Source organism: Sparassis crispa (genome assembly GCF_003851025.1).
Source record: "Sparassis crispa DNA, contig_000000F, whole genome shotgun sequence".
In the NCBI taxonomy this organism is placed as follows: Eukaryota; Fungi; Basidiomycota; class Agaricomycetes; order Polyporales; family Sparassidaceae; genus Sparassis; species Sparassis crispa.
Window position 1 is genome coordinate 1,929,074 of NW_020939747.1, and position 14,403 is coordinate 1,943,476.

Here is a 14,403-nt window from a genome sequence, read left to right on the forward strand (position 1 = left end):
GGCCAAGAACTCCGATACCAGGCGCTTTACTTGATCACGCTCAACCTCCCTGGTCTTGCACAAGCGATTCTGGATTCCGGCTCCAAGCCACAACCGGAAACCGTGTATTCGGTGTCTGTGCTGTTCGCTTTCTTTGAGCTCCCCGCTTGCAGTGCTTTCCGTTACCGCCCGTATGACTTATTATCTGCACAGGCGCCTATGGCGTCTAAATACAACGCAGGTGAACGAAGGCCTCATGTTCCCTGAGGTGCGCCTTTTGTACTGTTCCGACCAGTCCGGGTGCTCACTCCGCAGCCCGTTCACATACAGTTTCATCGCTGTATGGTCACAATGTCAGAACTCTGATATATCCCAAGCGCCCGCTATTTCGCTGGTGTCTCTTGGGCTGTGCAGCGGCCTGCTTGTGCCCTCTACAGCCTAGTATAACTGAAAGATTCGGCCCCGATATATTGCTTACGTGTTCTCAATTTTAGGTACGAGTTCCTCAGTCAGTTCCCTTGATAGGCTGTTCGACAGTAGTGGTTACCATCTTCCTCGAGATCTGGCGAGATTTCCTAGTTATGTTTGGCTCGATATCCTTAAAGCCGGATCAGCGTACGGAAATACGCAACCATTATTGTCTCCACGTATGCCATACATCCGAAAACTGGATAAGTCGCCGGTTTGTGGTCGAATGACGTTCATATGGATATGTCGGACACTGGTATGTGCGTCAAATGGATTCGAGTCATCCGTGGTCTACCAGACTTGACAAACCGGTGGGTGCCACCCTCCGGATCATCCAAGTACCTACTGCGCCTATATAGCTTCGGCTTGAAGAAAGTCGACAGCCCAGCAAACCCACAGCCATACCACCTCGGCCAATCTCACTCCACTCACAATGCCGGCACGTACTCTTCCCTACATCGTCCAAACGTTTCACTCCGCTCGAGACCTCCCTGTGGAAGTATGGGACTGCTTTTCCAAGAACCCGCGGCCCTCCAACATCATGTTTCCGCATGCGGAGAAGTCGCGAGACAAGGATCGAGGGGGAGATTCCAACGTCGCGAACGATGTGTACATCGTTTGCATGACACAACGGCCTGGGGAGGCTTTACTCTGTATGGATCTTGTACTGTCCTGCGCTCAAGGACCACTTGGCGCATACCCCGTGTTCATCTTCACCCCCATCCCATATCGCCAGATTCAAAAGGATTATATCATGCCCAGACTCCTTGGGATGATTAGCGCTCTCCAGGAGAGCGTACCTCCCGAACGTGTTTTTTCCGTCTTCGCTCCTGAATACATCGCTGAATCATTCGCATCCATTTGGACGCAACGGACGGGGATCCGTTTGGATGTTGACTGCGAGTACTATGCGGCGAAGTTCACGTTCTGTACTCGGAAGTCGTTCAGACCTCGTCGGGCTACTTTGCTCCCAAATCTGTCGTACCAACTACGGCCCGCGATTGAAGCGGATATACCCAATGTTGTCCCTCTTTGTTACGGATTTGCAGTTGCCTCGGTAAGTTATATATTCTGTAACGTTCGGACCGTAAGCTAACGACTTGCGTAGGAACCATTTGTTCTGAATTTAGAAGGAGCGGAGAGGGAAGCGGCCTTGCTTGTCCGCAACGGACAGCTGTGGGTTCACGAGATCTGCGCTCCCGGGCAACCCGCGGAAATAGCCTCTATCGTCGCTGTCACCCGGACGAGCGACACCGTGGCCGCTATCACCAAGGTGTATACAAACCCCCGATGGAGACAACGCGGTTGCGCGGAGCGTCTCACGCGTCGCGTGTGCGAACAGTCAGTCATGTCTTTATACGTCCGAGGTTTCGAATGTACTGACCAAATAACTCAATGATAGCTTTCTCAAGACGAAGGATAGCGTCGTTCTTTATGTCGCTCACAATAATCCGGCGGCGGCGAAGGTGTACCATCGAGTCGGATTCGTCGGTCTGGGTCCCGAATCGGAGCCTGCGGAAGGAGCGGATTCATGGCTTGAGCTTGGGTTCGACCGGAACATGGTGACTCTGGGACACTGGTAGACATTGCGGCATAGACCAAATTTCATTTCATTTCATTTATCTAAACAAGTACCGTACTTCAAGGCATTTTAGCGGATAATCACCGTCTGTAATTATTGTGGACATACAGCCTGTAAACACTATTAACCTGGAGTTAGTATTTGCTCTCCCGAGGACTTTCGCATCCCGAGTCTGAGCAATATCAATGTCGCATTTTGACTAATGTCCCACTTCGCTTCCTCCAAGAATGTGACGCCTGCTAATTGACCTTGCGTAGCAGAAAGGGCAAACCACACGGCATCTTCGTTGTTGGCACCGAAGGCAATGTACAATTCCCTCGCACACGCTTGTAGCTCCTCGTGTGCGTCCCTATGCAGAAATCTGCGAAACAGGAGCAATGCTTCCCATATCGCAGAGTCCTGTCCCTGAACTCCCCTAGCTGCAGCTGTCATCGTCTTCAACAAGGACCTGTATAGTCGGTGCGAATAAGTGTATGCCGACTCTGTTCCAACCGCGCCAGGACCCAGTCTAGCCAGAGCATTGGTTGTATCTGCAGCTTCCAGCTTCTTCAAAATGGTGCGAAAGCGGGGCCAAATGTCGTCCCATATTCTTCGATACATAAAATCTCCGACATACGCGGCGAGAGATTCCACCAATGATGCAGCAGCGCTGACGACGAATGGCTCGGGATCAGTAAACCTGTTCAAGATGAAAGGCCAAGCATTATGGATTGAAGGAAGCAGCGCCGACTCGGGTAGCACGGGGACTGCAGAACTGAGCAGCAACAGAATACGAGCACGGATCACAGGAGAGCTGTGAGTGAGGAAGTATATGGACCTTGATACAATTTGTCTTGTTAGCGCTTGCGCGGGCGTTGGAGGTGGTTCGCTGTCGATATGATGATTCTGTTCCTGGGTAGTTTGTTCCGGTTCGGTGACATTGTTAGAATCCCATGCCTCTCTTGGGTAGGAGCTGTCTCGCATGCCTTCTGTGGTCTCTTGCGGGGCATCTTGCCGATGCACGTACCAGTGCAAGAACACATCCATGGCGTTCCCAGCCCTCGTCGATTGAGCCGTCGGGGCTGTACGGGCATCTCTGGTAAGATGGACCTCGCTATCGTCTTCTATCACCTTCACGACTTCACCCAACACTTCCACGAGGCCATCAACGATAACCTCATATCCATGAAATTCATCCAGACGATCAAAACACTCTTCGACTACGTCTCCGGCCTTTTGCACGACATCACGACCGACCTGGCGCACAAGGATGACCAAAACTTTCGTGGCATCAACATCAAGCCATCGGCGGCTTAGGTGGCGCGAGACAGCATCCAAGACGTAGTCAAAGTTGGACAGAAGTAAGTTTGCAGGTGAGGCATATGATGCGCTACTTGTGATCGAATACAGAGCAGCCAATCCAGAGGTGGAAACCAGTGGAGACTCTGACACGATAGCGTTTAGTATGGGATAGAGCGTATGAAGTAGCAGCGGTGAAAATCGAGCTTCGAGGATTCCGGCAGTGACCGATAATAGCTGGAGGCAGAGACACTTGTGTAAATGAGGTTGCGGGGTAGATGGTGAAGACCTTGATTTCGGGGTAGGCCGGAAGTCGACAGTAGCGCGAATTGGAACAAGGCCCTTCACATGTTCGACAAGAATTGGCTCGTCGACGGCTGTTTTCATATCATCCTCACCCTCGTCACTTTGATGATCTTCATCTATGTCCATCCAAAGGTCGGCCACTCTCCGAGCAATTCCGCGGGCGAGCCTCTCAAACCTCCTGCTTCTCTTTATCACCCTGGAGCTCCCGGAGTGGTTGGGATCAAGAGACACTTCGGCCGCACCTTCTAGAAGTCGGCAGGTACACCATAGAGCTGCAACGGCTCTTTGGTCTGTTCCACTTTCCCCTACACTCATAAACCATTCCACTGTGAACAAGCAGTCTTCCCCTGCAGCACGTCCTAAGGAGCGAAACATGCGCTCCAGCGCAGAGTATGTGGTGCGAGATGTTATGTGTTTAAACACAAGCTCCGGAAAAGGTATCCATTCGACTGCCATGGAACTGCTTTCGAGCATGAGAACAGCGGTATTTCGTGTCTCTGCAACAGACATGGTAGCAAATTCCGACACCGACAATAAGCTCCAGCCCCATTTCTCTATTCCTCCATTGGGTCCGAGGAGCTTACCGACGCCAACTGAAATCGATATGATCCCTTGTACATCCGTCGAGTCCTGCGAGATGGCGAGGCGACAGACACCTTCAATAAGATTCGCGACGTGCTCAACCTTGTCGTCTGAGTGGGATGGAATAAGGCGGGGAAGAGCAGCCAAGTTGTCTTTGGAGAGCTGTACAAGAACCTGAAGCAGAGAATGTCTAACACTTGAAGGGGGTGTTAATACTTCTCTCAGCTCTGCATCCGCCCGACGCGAGACACTCTCGAATATAGAACCTGATAGAGAGAGTAGGAAAGACATCAAGAGAGGCTGCGATTGGGGTACTGTCAGACTGGTGCCTGAGACAACCACTGCTGAGAACATGGAAAGGGCAAGAAGAGCCGAGGATGTGGGGTGATTGACCAAGGGCGTAAGGGAATTGATTGCGATATGCAACTGAGAGGCCGTTCCACGGACCCAAGCGGGCGTGCGAGGCGTCAAATATGGCGACGGAGGGGTGGTTTCCGGCTGAGACTTCGACTCAGCTAGGAGTTCGGCGAGATCTTCCAGGTCGTCAACCGCTGCAACTGCACCTTGCTTGACACAGATTTCATCTCCAATCGACCTGATAATCGTTTCCTGCATTACCGTCAGGGCTCCTGATACGATTTCGCCCCTTGCCCATCCCTTCGAGCCTCCGGTGTTCAAAGCAATCTTATCCATTGCGCTGACAATTCCCGGCATTATGGAAGGGACAAAGTTATCTGGAAGATAGTCCCTGACCAATACGTGAAGCAGCCTGAGGGATGACCTCTGTAACGGTAGATGCTTAGAAGCAGCTGTCCCCAGCAGGGAGTTGACCGTCTGGCCCAGTATGGGAATGAAGGTTAATGTCTGTGCGTAAGTTTGGAACCTGGAGCACTGTCGCTCTGCACGCTGGGTATGAGTTGAACCGGATGGATCATCGCCTGGGTTTCGCTCTCGCACCAAGGACCACAAACAAAGTGCTGCTGCGTCTTTCGTTTCATCATCTCTGGTCTTGACGGTTCCTGTGTCGCCCAAATCGCCGATGATAGAGCCACATAACATGAAAATTTGTTCCCATGTTTTCCCGTCGAAGTCCCACCACCAATCTTCGCACAAGATGCTGAGAATCACCATAACCTTCTCTAGTGTTTGATTGGGTACTGTGGATACTGAGTTGCGGCGAAGAATTGAGGAGATCGGAAAGAACACGTAGGAAATAAGTGAGGGGGTGAGCGCATGTCCCGAACTCCTCGTCTCGCGCAAAGTGGCAGTGATATTCGACAGAAGTTTTGACACCAGCGGTATGGATTTTGGCGTTAGCAAGGAGTTGCCTAGGAGAGGCACACAGTCCACCTTCAACTGGAAACACGAATGGGAGTGTTTCCCCAGACCATCTTGGATAGATCAGAAACGCACCTTTTGGAATGTAGCTTGAGAGCTCTCAGGGCTTTCCATTATCCTGGACAGACCAGGGTGGACAATGTCCTGTTTTCATCCGAGTTGTATCTCAATTTTCAGCATTGAACTACTGCCAATAGCACTGCGGACCTATTACTTCCTGACAATTGGACCTAAATGCTCGTGGGCCGGAGTAGAGGGAGAACCAGCCCGAAGCAGACCAGGGTTCAAGCTTTCAAGACGCGAGCGCTAAATCCATGAGTTGCTCCGAGTCCCGATCGTTGGGTTTTCTCTTTTCTCTATCCATGTCTTTCTCCACTCTACTCTACGGATAGGCATTCTTATTTATTTATCCTCTCGTCATTCCGCTCACTTGGCTCTGAACTTGAGGCTTTTCCCAGATGTCCCTTCACTTGCAACCTAGGATCTTACTGATAGATTCTTACGACTCCTTCACTCACAAGTGAGGTTCATGTCCGTCGTCAAAATCAGACTTCACTCACGCTCGATTTCAGTCTTGTCTCTCTTTGTCGACAAGCCATACCTGACAGCGAAGTTCATATAATCAAGAACGACGTTGTATCCATAGCGGATCTCGTTACCCTCCTGCCGTATTTTTCGGCAGTCGTCGTTGGCCCTGGTCCAGGCTCTCCAAAAAATCCTGAAGACATCGGAGTCGTCAAGTATATATGGAGCGTTGCTGATGAACATCTCATCCCTGTTTTCGGTGTCTGTCTTGGCTTGCAGAGCCTTGCAGTGGAATTCGGCGCGAAATTGAGACGGCTGCGCGTAGTAAAACATGGCCAGATATCGCGGATTTTACATGGCGGTTTGGAAATTTTCAAAGGTGTCGGGACTGTTGCCGCCGTGCGCTACCATTCTCTACACGTCGAGCTTCAAGGAAACGAGGAGGTAGAACCTCTAGCATGGGCAGACGATGGCGAAGAGAACGGCCGTGTAGTGATGGCCGTCAAGCATAGGACAAGGCCATTTTGGGCAGTGCAATACCACCCAGAATCCGTGTGCACTCGCGGAGGTGGCGACGAGGTTGTCCGTAATTTTTGGCGATTAGCCAAAAACTGGGCAGCCATAACACACAGAATAGTCCGACCTTGGGATACCAGTATCGAAGACATTGTGGGGCCTGCATGGCCTAGTCTGCAGTTTCTTTCAACATCTAGCATTCAGTGTTCCCGAAAGTCTGTCGTGGCTACGCGTGTGTTGGAGCTCCCCGGATTGGAGGTGACCGAAATGTGCGAGATCTTGGGTGTGGCCGACGAGTGTACCGACTTTGTCCTTTTGGACTCTGCTGCGAAACCTGGACGCTTCTCTATCATTGGCTGCCTTGATACATCCTCACCATTAATATCATATTGGGTTGGCCAACCTCACGTCCATGTACGCAAGCATCTCCAGATCACCGTCGAGGAGCTCGGTGATCAGGATATCTGGTCTTGGCTCGCTAAATTCATGCATGCCAGGAAGGCACAAGGTGGAGTCAAGGACATTCCTTTCTGGGGTGGCCTCGCAGGCTTCCTCAGCTATGAACTTGGCGTTCAATGCCTCTCTCCCCTTGTTCGAGCTGAACCTAGGCTCCACCCCGATGTCAACCTAGCTTTTGTTGAGCGGAGCATTATCGTCGACTCTGTATCCGCGAAGGTGTACGTACAATCGCTGAGGCAGGACGACGATGTATGGTTCGACGATGTAGCTTTACGGCTCAAGCGAGGGATGCGCGTACCGGAAGATGAGGTTCCTTCCTCTCCGCCGAAACGACGGAGAAAGAGCACCACCACCTCGCCAACCGTGGTGACCCTTCCCGATAGGGAGCTCTACATTTCTCGAATCAAGGAAGCCAAAGACTACCTGTTTTCCGGTGACTCATATGAACTCTGCCTAACTGCGCCTACCCGCATCTCAGTTCCCAAAGCGGCTCCTGCTACGTCGAGGAATACTTCATCCTCGTGGGATTTATATAAGACCGTGCGCGACCGTAATCCAGCTCCCCATTCGGCATATTTACGTCTTCACCCATCTACACTCGTGTCGTCCTCCCCGGAGCGTTTTTTGTCGTTCTCGAGGCCCCCACGCACACATTGTCAGCTACGGCCCATCAAGGGTACTGTACGCAAGGCACCTGGTGTCACACGTGCCATTGCCGAGGAAGCCCTTGCCGGCAGTGCCAAGGAGGTTGCGGAGAATTTGATGATTGTTGACCTCATACGCCACGATCTGCATGGAGTTGTGGGTGCAGATGTCGATGTGAAACAGTTTTGCCAAGTGGAGGAGTACGAGACGGTTTGGCAGCTGGTGAGCGTCATCGAGGGCAAGGTTTCCAACGAGGCAGATCTTCATTCCGATATTAATATGGGATGGGAAGTGCTGCGCAGAAGTCTACCCCCTGGTACGTACCTGTGTCGAGCGTTTTCACCGCAAGGAAATAACGGCTTACGCTTATAATCATATTCAGGCAGTATGACGGGTGCACCGAAGAAGCGCAGCGTTGAAATCCTGCGCAGACTGGAAAGTTGCGAGCGCGGCATTTATTCTGGTGTCTTTGGCTACTGGTGTGTTGGTGGAGGTGGGGACTGGTCCGTCACCATTCGCAGTTGTTTCAAATACGACTCTCCGCATGGTCCACAAGATCATCCGACACCCAAGGCAGATGATACAGATTCCCGGGTCGAGTCTACGAGCGATGAATGGGTTCTTGGTGCTGGTGGGGCCATCACTGCGCTGTCCGATCCTGAGGCAGAGTGGGAGGAGATGATTGTCAAGGTTGAAAGCGTTATGAGGGCTTTCGGCGACGTTCGGTTCTCGGAAGCCGTCGTTGGTTCAACGTGAAACTTGGGCTGACTCAACTTCCCGATTCTGTCACAACTTCTACGTGCACCGCGAGCCTCATCGCCAGCGGATGTCACGCTGTAATCATGCGGTGGATTCAACTTCAGCTATGTAGTGGATTCAACTTCGTAACATAGTAGTCAACCCGTAGTCCCACACTCTGAGTACATGATTCATACACTGCCAGTTCCGTGCCTACACCAGACTGAAAAAACCGGAGTAACGAATCTCTTCTGACAGACCACACCTTCAGCGCATCAAGCCATCAACGCAATATGTCTCAACTCACTGAATAAATTTCACGGTCAGCACGAGCTGCAGGCCATAATAAACGGAAAACCCACTTTTGCACTTGCTGACCAACCTTCATGGGCTGGTACGTTGGGTCTTCGTCAACGTCCACAGTGCCAGGATTCGTGGTATCCGCTCGGATAGCAAGAGCTCGGGAGAGTAAGGAGGGGATTGGAGCCAAGTTATAATCGGATGACAGGTGCCAGAAGAATGTAGAAGATATGCGGATGAGGGGACGATCGGGAAATTGGCTTTTGCGTCGTTCGACCACCTTCGTCGTTCAAGTTAAGCACATAAACTCTTGGTAATTAAATCGGTAGTATTTGAAGGAGACTGACCGCAAGAGTGTCTTCGTTGACCACAACTTCGTGATATCCCGCTTTGATGAGTCCTCCGCTCAGATGCTCAAGCTGTTTGCCTGCCTGGACCAAGAGATATCGGCCTGTCGACGGGAATATAACTGGTATGCGCTTCCCCGTGTTGCACGCCCATATGTGCAAACCTGGATAGCGTGAACGCCCGTGGATTGTAAGGAAATTCAGGTCTGTGTGGAAACCGGCGAGAATTGTGTCTCTCTTCGAGTATTTTACGAGATCAGATGCAGTGGGAGCAAGCAGATGGGGACTGAAACAAGATAGGCTTGATTAATATGTGGAAAATTAAATGTAGTCAAAGTCAGAGTCTTACCCATAACGTCCTGCTTCCTTGAAGGTCTCCTGGGGCAAGCCGAGGCCGACACAGACCATTCTGCCTACATCTTCGACACTATAAAACAAGGGATGAATTAACGTTAGGTTTAAGAACCATCGACATACGCGTCCTTCATGGACTTTCCCCACTTCTCCATGACCGGAGTCCACCTAGTTCTCAAGCTCTCCGCCTGCGGAACGACGTTAGGCGCATTCAATGACGGGTAGTCCGTCTCGTACGGTGGCTTCAGGCTCATCTTCCAGAAGAATCTGCACTTCGGATCTGGGTCATGCGCAGAGATATCTAGGGGTCGTTCTGCAGGATCCAACCGTGCAATGACTTTTAAACAAGGTTCGTCCACCGCACATTTCGGCTTCTCTGTGTTCTCGAGTGTTACCCCCACCTGGCGAATAAGGTTATACAAATAAAAACGAAGCCACAAGAAAATAAATGACCTGATAGCCTAGTTCCGGCCTCTCGTCCTCCTTGAGGGCAGACACCGGTTGTGCAAAGTAGTCCTCCAATAAATCAAGAAATGTACTATTGTCGTCCTCTGACACGCGTGAGTCGCGAAGCAAGAGAGCACCGTGAGAGATTAGTGCATCTGCAGCCTATGAAGAAAGATTGTCTCAGCCACGTCCACAAATCCGCAAACTGGAAGAGGTATTGCCTTCTTGCATTCTTGTAAAACAAGCTCAGATGGGGTTAAGTCGGTGAGATAGAGGTCGAGATCGACCACGGGGAGTGTTGGCATTGATTCGGACATCGTTTGGGTTTAAGGAGAATTGCCACGGGGTGAAGACAATGTGGTTAAGCGAGTACGCGACCGGCGCGTCTTAAGATCGATCTACGTTCGCACGTGACCCTAATAAGTGAGCCAAGTACGAGGCGGCCTCGCGGCGCGCCTTACACACTCTCTACCACTCGATCCTTGGGGCACAAAACGACACCCTTCTCTCCACTCAGTATAATTTTAAGATACAAAGATGATCAAGGTAGCGCTCGAATGCTTTAATCAATCTGATGAGCCTTGACCGCCTATACTTGTCGCAGATTTGGAGCATGAAGAAGAACGAGGATGCGGCGGCGAAGAAGAAACCCAAGACTAGTGCTGCTCAGATTCGGGTGCAGAAAGGTGTGTGACAGGATACTTAAAGTTCAATATTCCCGGCTCATGGAGATGATCTTGTGTCATATAGACCTCACGGAACTCGAACTATCGTCCACAATGAAGACACATTTCCCCGATCCCACTGATATCCTCAACTTCACTCTCACCATCACTCCCGATGAAGGTGAATATTCTCAGAAAATGTAGTCTCTCATTTCTTCATTGACAATTACCGCAGGCATGTACAAGGGCGGTGCATTTGTGTTCTCCGTCAATATCAACACAAACTACCCTCACGAACCACCAAAGGTCAAGTGCACACAAACGGTAGAGCTGCCTTTGACCCTCAATTATTTTCGAGTGTTGATGTCATGTTTGTTCAGATTTATCATCCAAATGTTGACCTTGAAGGGAATGTGTGCTTGAACATTCTCCGCGAGGACTGGAAACCAGTGCTCAATCTGAACTCCGTCTTAGTCGGGCTTCAGTACCTTTTCCTCGAACCTAATGCGGATGATCCACTTAACAAGGGTTCGTATTCTTGCAAAGTACAGAGCTTTTCTGATACCTGTTCCATGGCAGAGGCGGCGGAGGAGCTGCGGAAGAATCGAGATCAGTTCGTCTACAACGTCAAGAATTCTATGCGCGGAGGGGTGATCAAGGGTGTACAATACGACAAGGTACTTGTATAATGGTTTCATGTGAATGTCTCCTCTCCCTTCATCTTCCCACATCAATGTTCTCCGCTGCTCTTCGCATAATTTCTCTAGTCCCTGCATGCACGATGCTTAGAACATGACATGAGTAGACTAGAAGTGTAGTATATTCTGTTGTGATCCGCGCTCAGTTCTCATCGCTTTGTCATCGTCCATGTGTTATTTTCTCACATTTATTACCGGAGGCGTAACCATCTCTGCTACATAATTTGAAGCAAGGTGCGATACGCATTACTCGTACTGGGCCGCTGCAGTGCATTGAGAGTCCTCGCGACTCGCGGAGCGCCCATGGTGTATATAAGGTCACGTGGTGCGTGTAGACTTTCTCCGCACTTTCAGCAGCCAGCTCCCCCTCATCGAGGCTTACACGCCGCCAACTGAATCCACAAAGCAGCTCCCTGCGGTCATCCAGAGCCTCGCTGCGGAACACCTTCCTCTATATATAGTACTCCCCGGGGACTCAGGATGGACACGTCAAAAAAGCTCACCAAGAAGCAGAAGAAAGCGCTTGCTTTTCGTGAACGCAAGGGCAAGGGAAAGTCCAAGGACCTCGAGCTAGATAATGATGTTCCCGTCGAAGAGAACCAGGATATTGATGAAGATCAAGGTCAGAATAGCGGTATGGGCGGTGAAGTGGAAGTGCAGACAGCTCCGAAGCGGAGGGATGGCGAGGATGCACAGGTGGCGGGGAGCCGCCAACATGCAAAGAAGCGGAAGCGGGGGCATGAGGAGGCGGTTGGTGATGCGGAGAAGCCAAGGTCAGGGAAAAAGAGGAAGGGGGATGATGAACCCACTCCGGAGGAGGCACCGGGAGAGAAGGCTCATCCCAAAGCTGTAGGCAGGCGATACATTCTCTTCGTTGGTCTGTGATCTTTCTGTTGTGCTGTGGACCATAGCTGATGGCTCTCTTCTCTCCGCAGGAAATCTGAAGTATACTACTACTAAAGAAGCGGTGCAAAAACATTTCTCATTATGCGGTGCGTTCAACTAGATGGGCCATGATGCTGTTCTTATATCCTGCATATTCAGATCCCCCGCCAACAGTCCGTCTAATGCAGCCCAAACCTTCTGCAGCTACTAAGCCAACGGCGAAGTCAAAAGGCTTCGCATTTCTGGAGTTTAGCCATCGCAATGCATTGCAGCAAGGCCTTAAATTGCACCAATCAGAGCTGGAAGGTCGTATGATCAATGTCGAGCTTACGGCAGGTGGGGGCGGAAGGAGCGAGGGTAGACTTGAGAAGCTGAAGCAGCGAAACCGCGAGCTACACGAACAGAGGGTGAGTGATTCTACACCCCCGGTCCTCAGCGAGTAAATCCACTCATCCCACTGCAGAGGAAACGCCTTGAAAAGCAGAAAGGTACACCAGAGAAGCCCGTCGGCGAAGTTAAGATGGAGAGACCGCAGCGATATTCAGTGACGTCCGGTGTCGAGCAAGCGTCTGGCAAGAAGCGGACATGGACGGTCGGCGAATCGACTGACCAAGAGTCTCCTAAGCGGAAAGCGAGTAAGAAGAGAAAACAGCGGGATCTGGGAACAGGTGTGAACGCAATACCAGTTGGCTAATAACGTACTCTGGTAATCTTCCCTTGCTGTTGAACTGGTGAATTACACTATCCGCATTTCGTGTTGCTGTGTTCATAGGAAATCCATATCACTACCTATATCAGGTCCATTCCGCGTCTACATATACGAGCTGCACAAGGCGAAGCGTTCTCATCACGATACAAGAATGAAGATCAGGAACTATGTCATTTATAGTTCAGTCGATGCTTCCGGACAACAGTGACGGAGGACGCACGAAAACAATTAAAACCCCGAAGATCTTCAGTATGAGCCATCGGTTGCTGGAGATACTTGCGTAGTACTTGAGCAACTCTCGCTGAGCCCCGCTGACGTTGGACGCTATATCGACGGTATCAGCGTCGATGCGCTGTACAGTTTCCCGCTGCTCTGCAACCATCTGTGCAAGCTGGGTGAATATTTGGCCAAGTTCAGCGATTGTAGACTCGATGGTTTCTATTGCTGTTGATCGTGATTGAATGTACGAATCCTTAAAAAGTTATGAATTCAGTATCGTGCAGCTAGCACACATATCACTCGTACCTGCTGCTCAACAAGCTGCATCTGCATAAATGCATTTCCACCGTGGTTCACTGAGCCCTCCTCCGCTGAGCCAAGATCCATCGCGAGAATGTCACCGTTGGGTTGTGGCGTTGCGCGTCCCTTCCCCTTCGTGTCAAGGCGCGCAGGCATAGCAGTCCCGTCGCCCATTGGGTCTTGTCGTTGTGGATTGCCAAACAAAAGTGAATCTGAATGCTATGTTATAGCGAGCTTAGGGCAGACGCCAAAACTGGAATGCTCACTTGGAGGTGTTTGACTGGCCGCGGTAGAAGTGGTATGCATAAATTGCTCTGTCCGGTCTTTCGATTCTTTCATGTTCTGTCCAGCGGTGAGTCCATGCTTATGACATCTAATAAAGGTGTGCATAGACTCACCTGGGTCCTGATTTCGAGCACATCTTTGAAATTCATGCTGGTATCTGCGAGTTTGCTCTGAAGAAGCATCACTACATTATGGTTGTGCTCCTCCAGCTGCTTCCCTTCGGGTGATTTTGACGCTGCTGGTGCATTGCGTTGTTTGACATAGGACTGCAACGACGCGATTTGCTTATTAATGTTCGCAATGTCTTGCTTGATAATATATGTGAGTTCCTAAAACCAAAAGTCAGTAGGTATACAGGAATCGAGATATGGTGTCTTTGCCCGACGCACGCTAATCTCCACGGGACGATCATCGAAAAGAGTCTTCCGCTTTGCAACTGAAAGGGCGTTAAGTCATTGATCGTGTATGGGGAACGGCTCAACGTACGCTGTGCCAACTTGCCCAACTTTATCGCGGTATTGCTGATATCCTTCCCTATACCAGACGCCATCCTCGTGAACTCGGACTTGCTTCCGCCACCCTTTGCTTGAGACTGCAATAGCCGCTGCTTCGCCTCTGACCCTCGCGGAGGGAGGGAAGAGCGATTCCGTATGGATTCTACGCATGCCCGAAATTCGTTCGTGCGGTCCTGGACTGGCATTGAATGAGCGCAATAAGAATACTGCTTAAGTTACCCAGTAACTGGTAAGAAAGGCTGAATGCACGGAGATTAAAACAA

At 50.7% G+C, this 14,403-nt stretch overlaps 7 protein-coding genes across 7 annotated transcripts; 4 read left to right on the top strand and 3 right to left on the bottom strand.

Annotated features, from left to right (window-relative positions):
• Positions 1 to 880: 880 nt before the first annotated feature.
• SCP_0106680 (hypothetical protein) lies at positions 881 to 2,030 on the top strand (the record flags this gene model as incomplete). Its single annotated transcript, XM_027752898.1, has 3 exons — positions 881 to 1,504; positions 1,556 to 1,788; positions 1,850 to 2,030. The coding sequence occupies 3 exons, from the start codon at positions 881 to 883 to the stop codon at positions 2,028 to 2,030; spliced, it is 1,038 nt and encodes a 345-aa protein (XP_027608699.1).
• A 122-nt stretch (positions 2,031 to 2,152) lies between these two features.
• On the bottom strand, positions 2,153 to 5,647 carry SCP_0106690 (hypothetical protein; the record flags this gene model as incomplete). Its single annotated transcript, XM_027752899.1, has 2 exons — positions 2,153 to 5,551; positions 5,609 to 5,647. The coding sequence occupies 2 exons, from the start codon at positions 5,645 to 5,647 to the stop codon at positions 2,153 to 2,155; spliced, it is 3,438 nt and encodes a 1,145-aa protein (XP_027608700.1).
• Positions 5,648 to 5,991: 344 nt separating this feature from the next.
• Positions 5,992 to 8,434, top strand: SCP_0106700 (Putative aminodeoxychorismate; the record flags this gene model as incomplete). Its single annotated transcript, XM_027752900.1, has 3 exons — positions 5,992 to 6,053; positions 6,106 to 7,994; positions 8,061 to 8,434. 3 exons carry the CDS (start codon positions 5,992 to 5,994, stop codon positions 8,432 to 8,434), a joined length of 2,325 nt encoding a protein of 774 aa, XP_027608701.1.
• Positions 8,435 to 8,691: 257 nt separating this feature from the next.
• Positions 8,692 to 10,181, bottom strand: SCP_0106710 (hypothetical protein; the record flags this gene model as incomplete). Its single annotated transcript, XM_027752901.1, has 7 exons — positions 8,692 to 8,722; positions 8,779 to 8,996; positions 9,064 to 9,349; positions 9,413 to 9,490; positions 9,541 to 9,818; positions 9,871 to 10,026; positions 10,086 to 10,181. 7 exons carry the CDS (start codon positions 10,179 to 10,181, stop codon positions 8,692 to 8,694), a joined length of 1,143 nt encoding a protein of 380 aa, XP_027608702.1.
• A 220-nt stretch (positions 10,182 to 10,401) lies between these two features.
• On the top strand, positions 10,402 to 11,218 carry SCP_0106720 (NEDD8-conjugating enzyme UBC12; the record flags this gene model as incomplete). Its single annotated transcript, XM_027752902.1, has 6 exons — positions 10,402 to 10,410; positions 10,469 to 10,550; positions 10,615 to 10,710; positions 10,765 to 10,853; positions 10,910 to 11,057; positions 11,109 to 11,218. The coding sequence occupies 6 exons, from the start codon at positions 10,402 to 10,404 to the stop codon at positions 11,216 to 11,218; spliced, it is 534 nt and encodes a 177-aa protein (XP_027608703.1).
• A 489-nt stretch (positions 11,219 to 11,707) lies between these two features.
• On the top strand, positions 11,708 to 12,806 carry SCP_0106730 (hypothetical protein; the record flags this gene model as incomplete). The annotated part of the gene is made up of 4 exons (XM_027752903.1): positions 11,708 to 12,104; positions 12,163 to 12,219; positions 12,272 to 12,519; positions 12,576 to 12,806. 4 exons carry the CDS (start codon positions 11,708 to 11,710, stop codon positions 12,804 to 12,806), a joined length of 933 nt encoding a protein of 310 aa, XP_027608704.1.
• A 153-nt stretch (positions 12,807 to 12,959) lies between these two features.
• On the bottom strand, positions 12,960 to 14,325 carry SCP_0106740 (Integral membrane protein; the record flags this gene model as incomplete). The annotated part of the gene is made up of 7 exons (XM_027752904.1): positions 12,960 to 12,986; positions 13,042 to 13,293; positions 13,347 to 13,552; positions 13,607 to 13,682; positions 13,739 to 13,954; positions 14,015 to 14,061; positions 14,112 to 14,325. 7 exons carry the CDS (start codon positions 14,323 to 14,325, stop codon positions 12,960 to 12,962), a joined length of 1,038 nt encoding a protein of 345 aa, XP_027608705.1.
• Between the last annotated feature and the right edge of the window lie 78 nt (positions 14,326 to 14,403).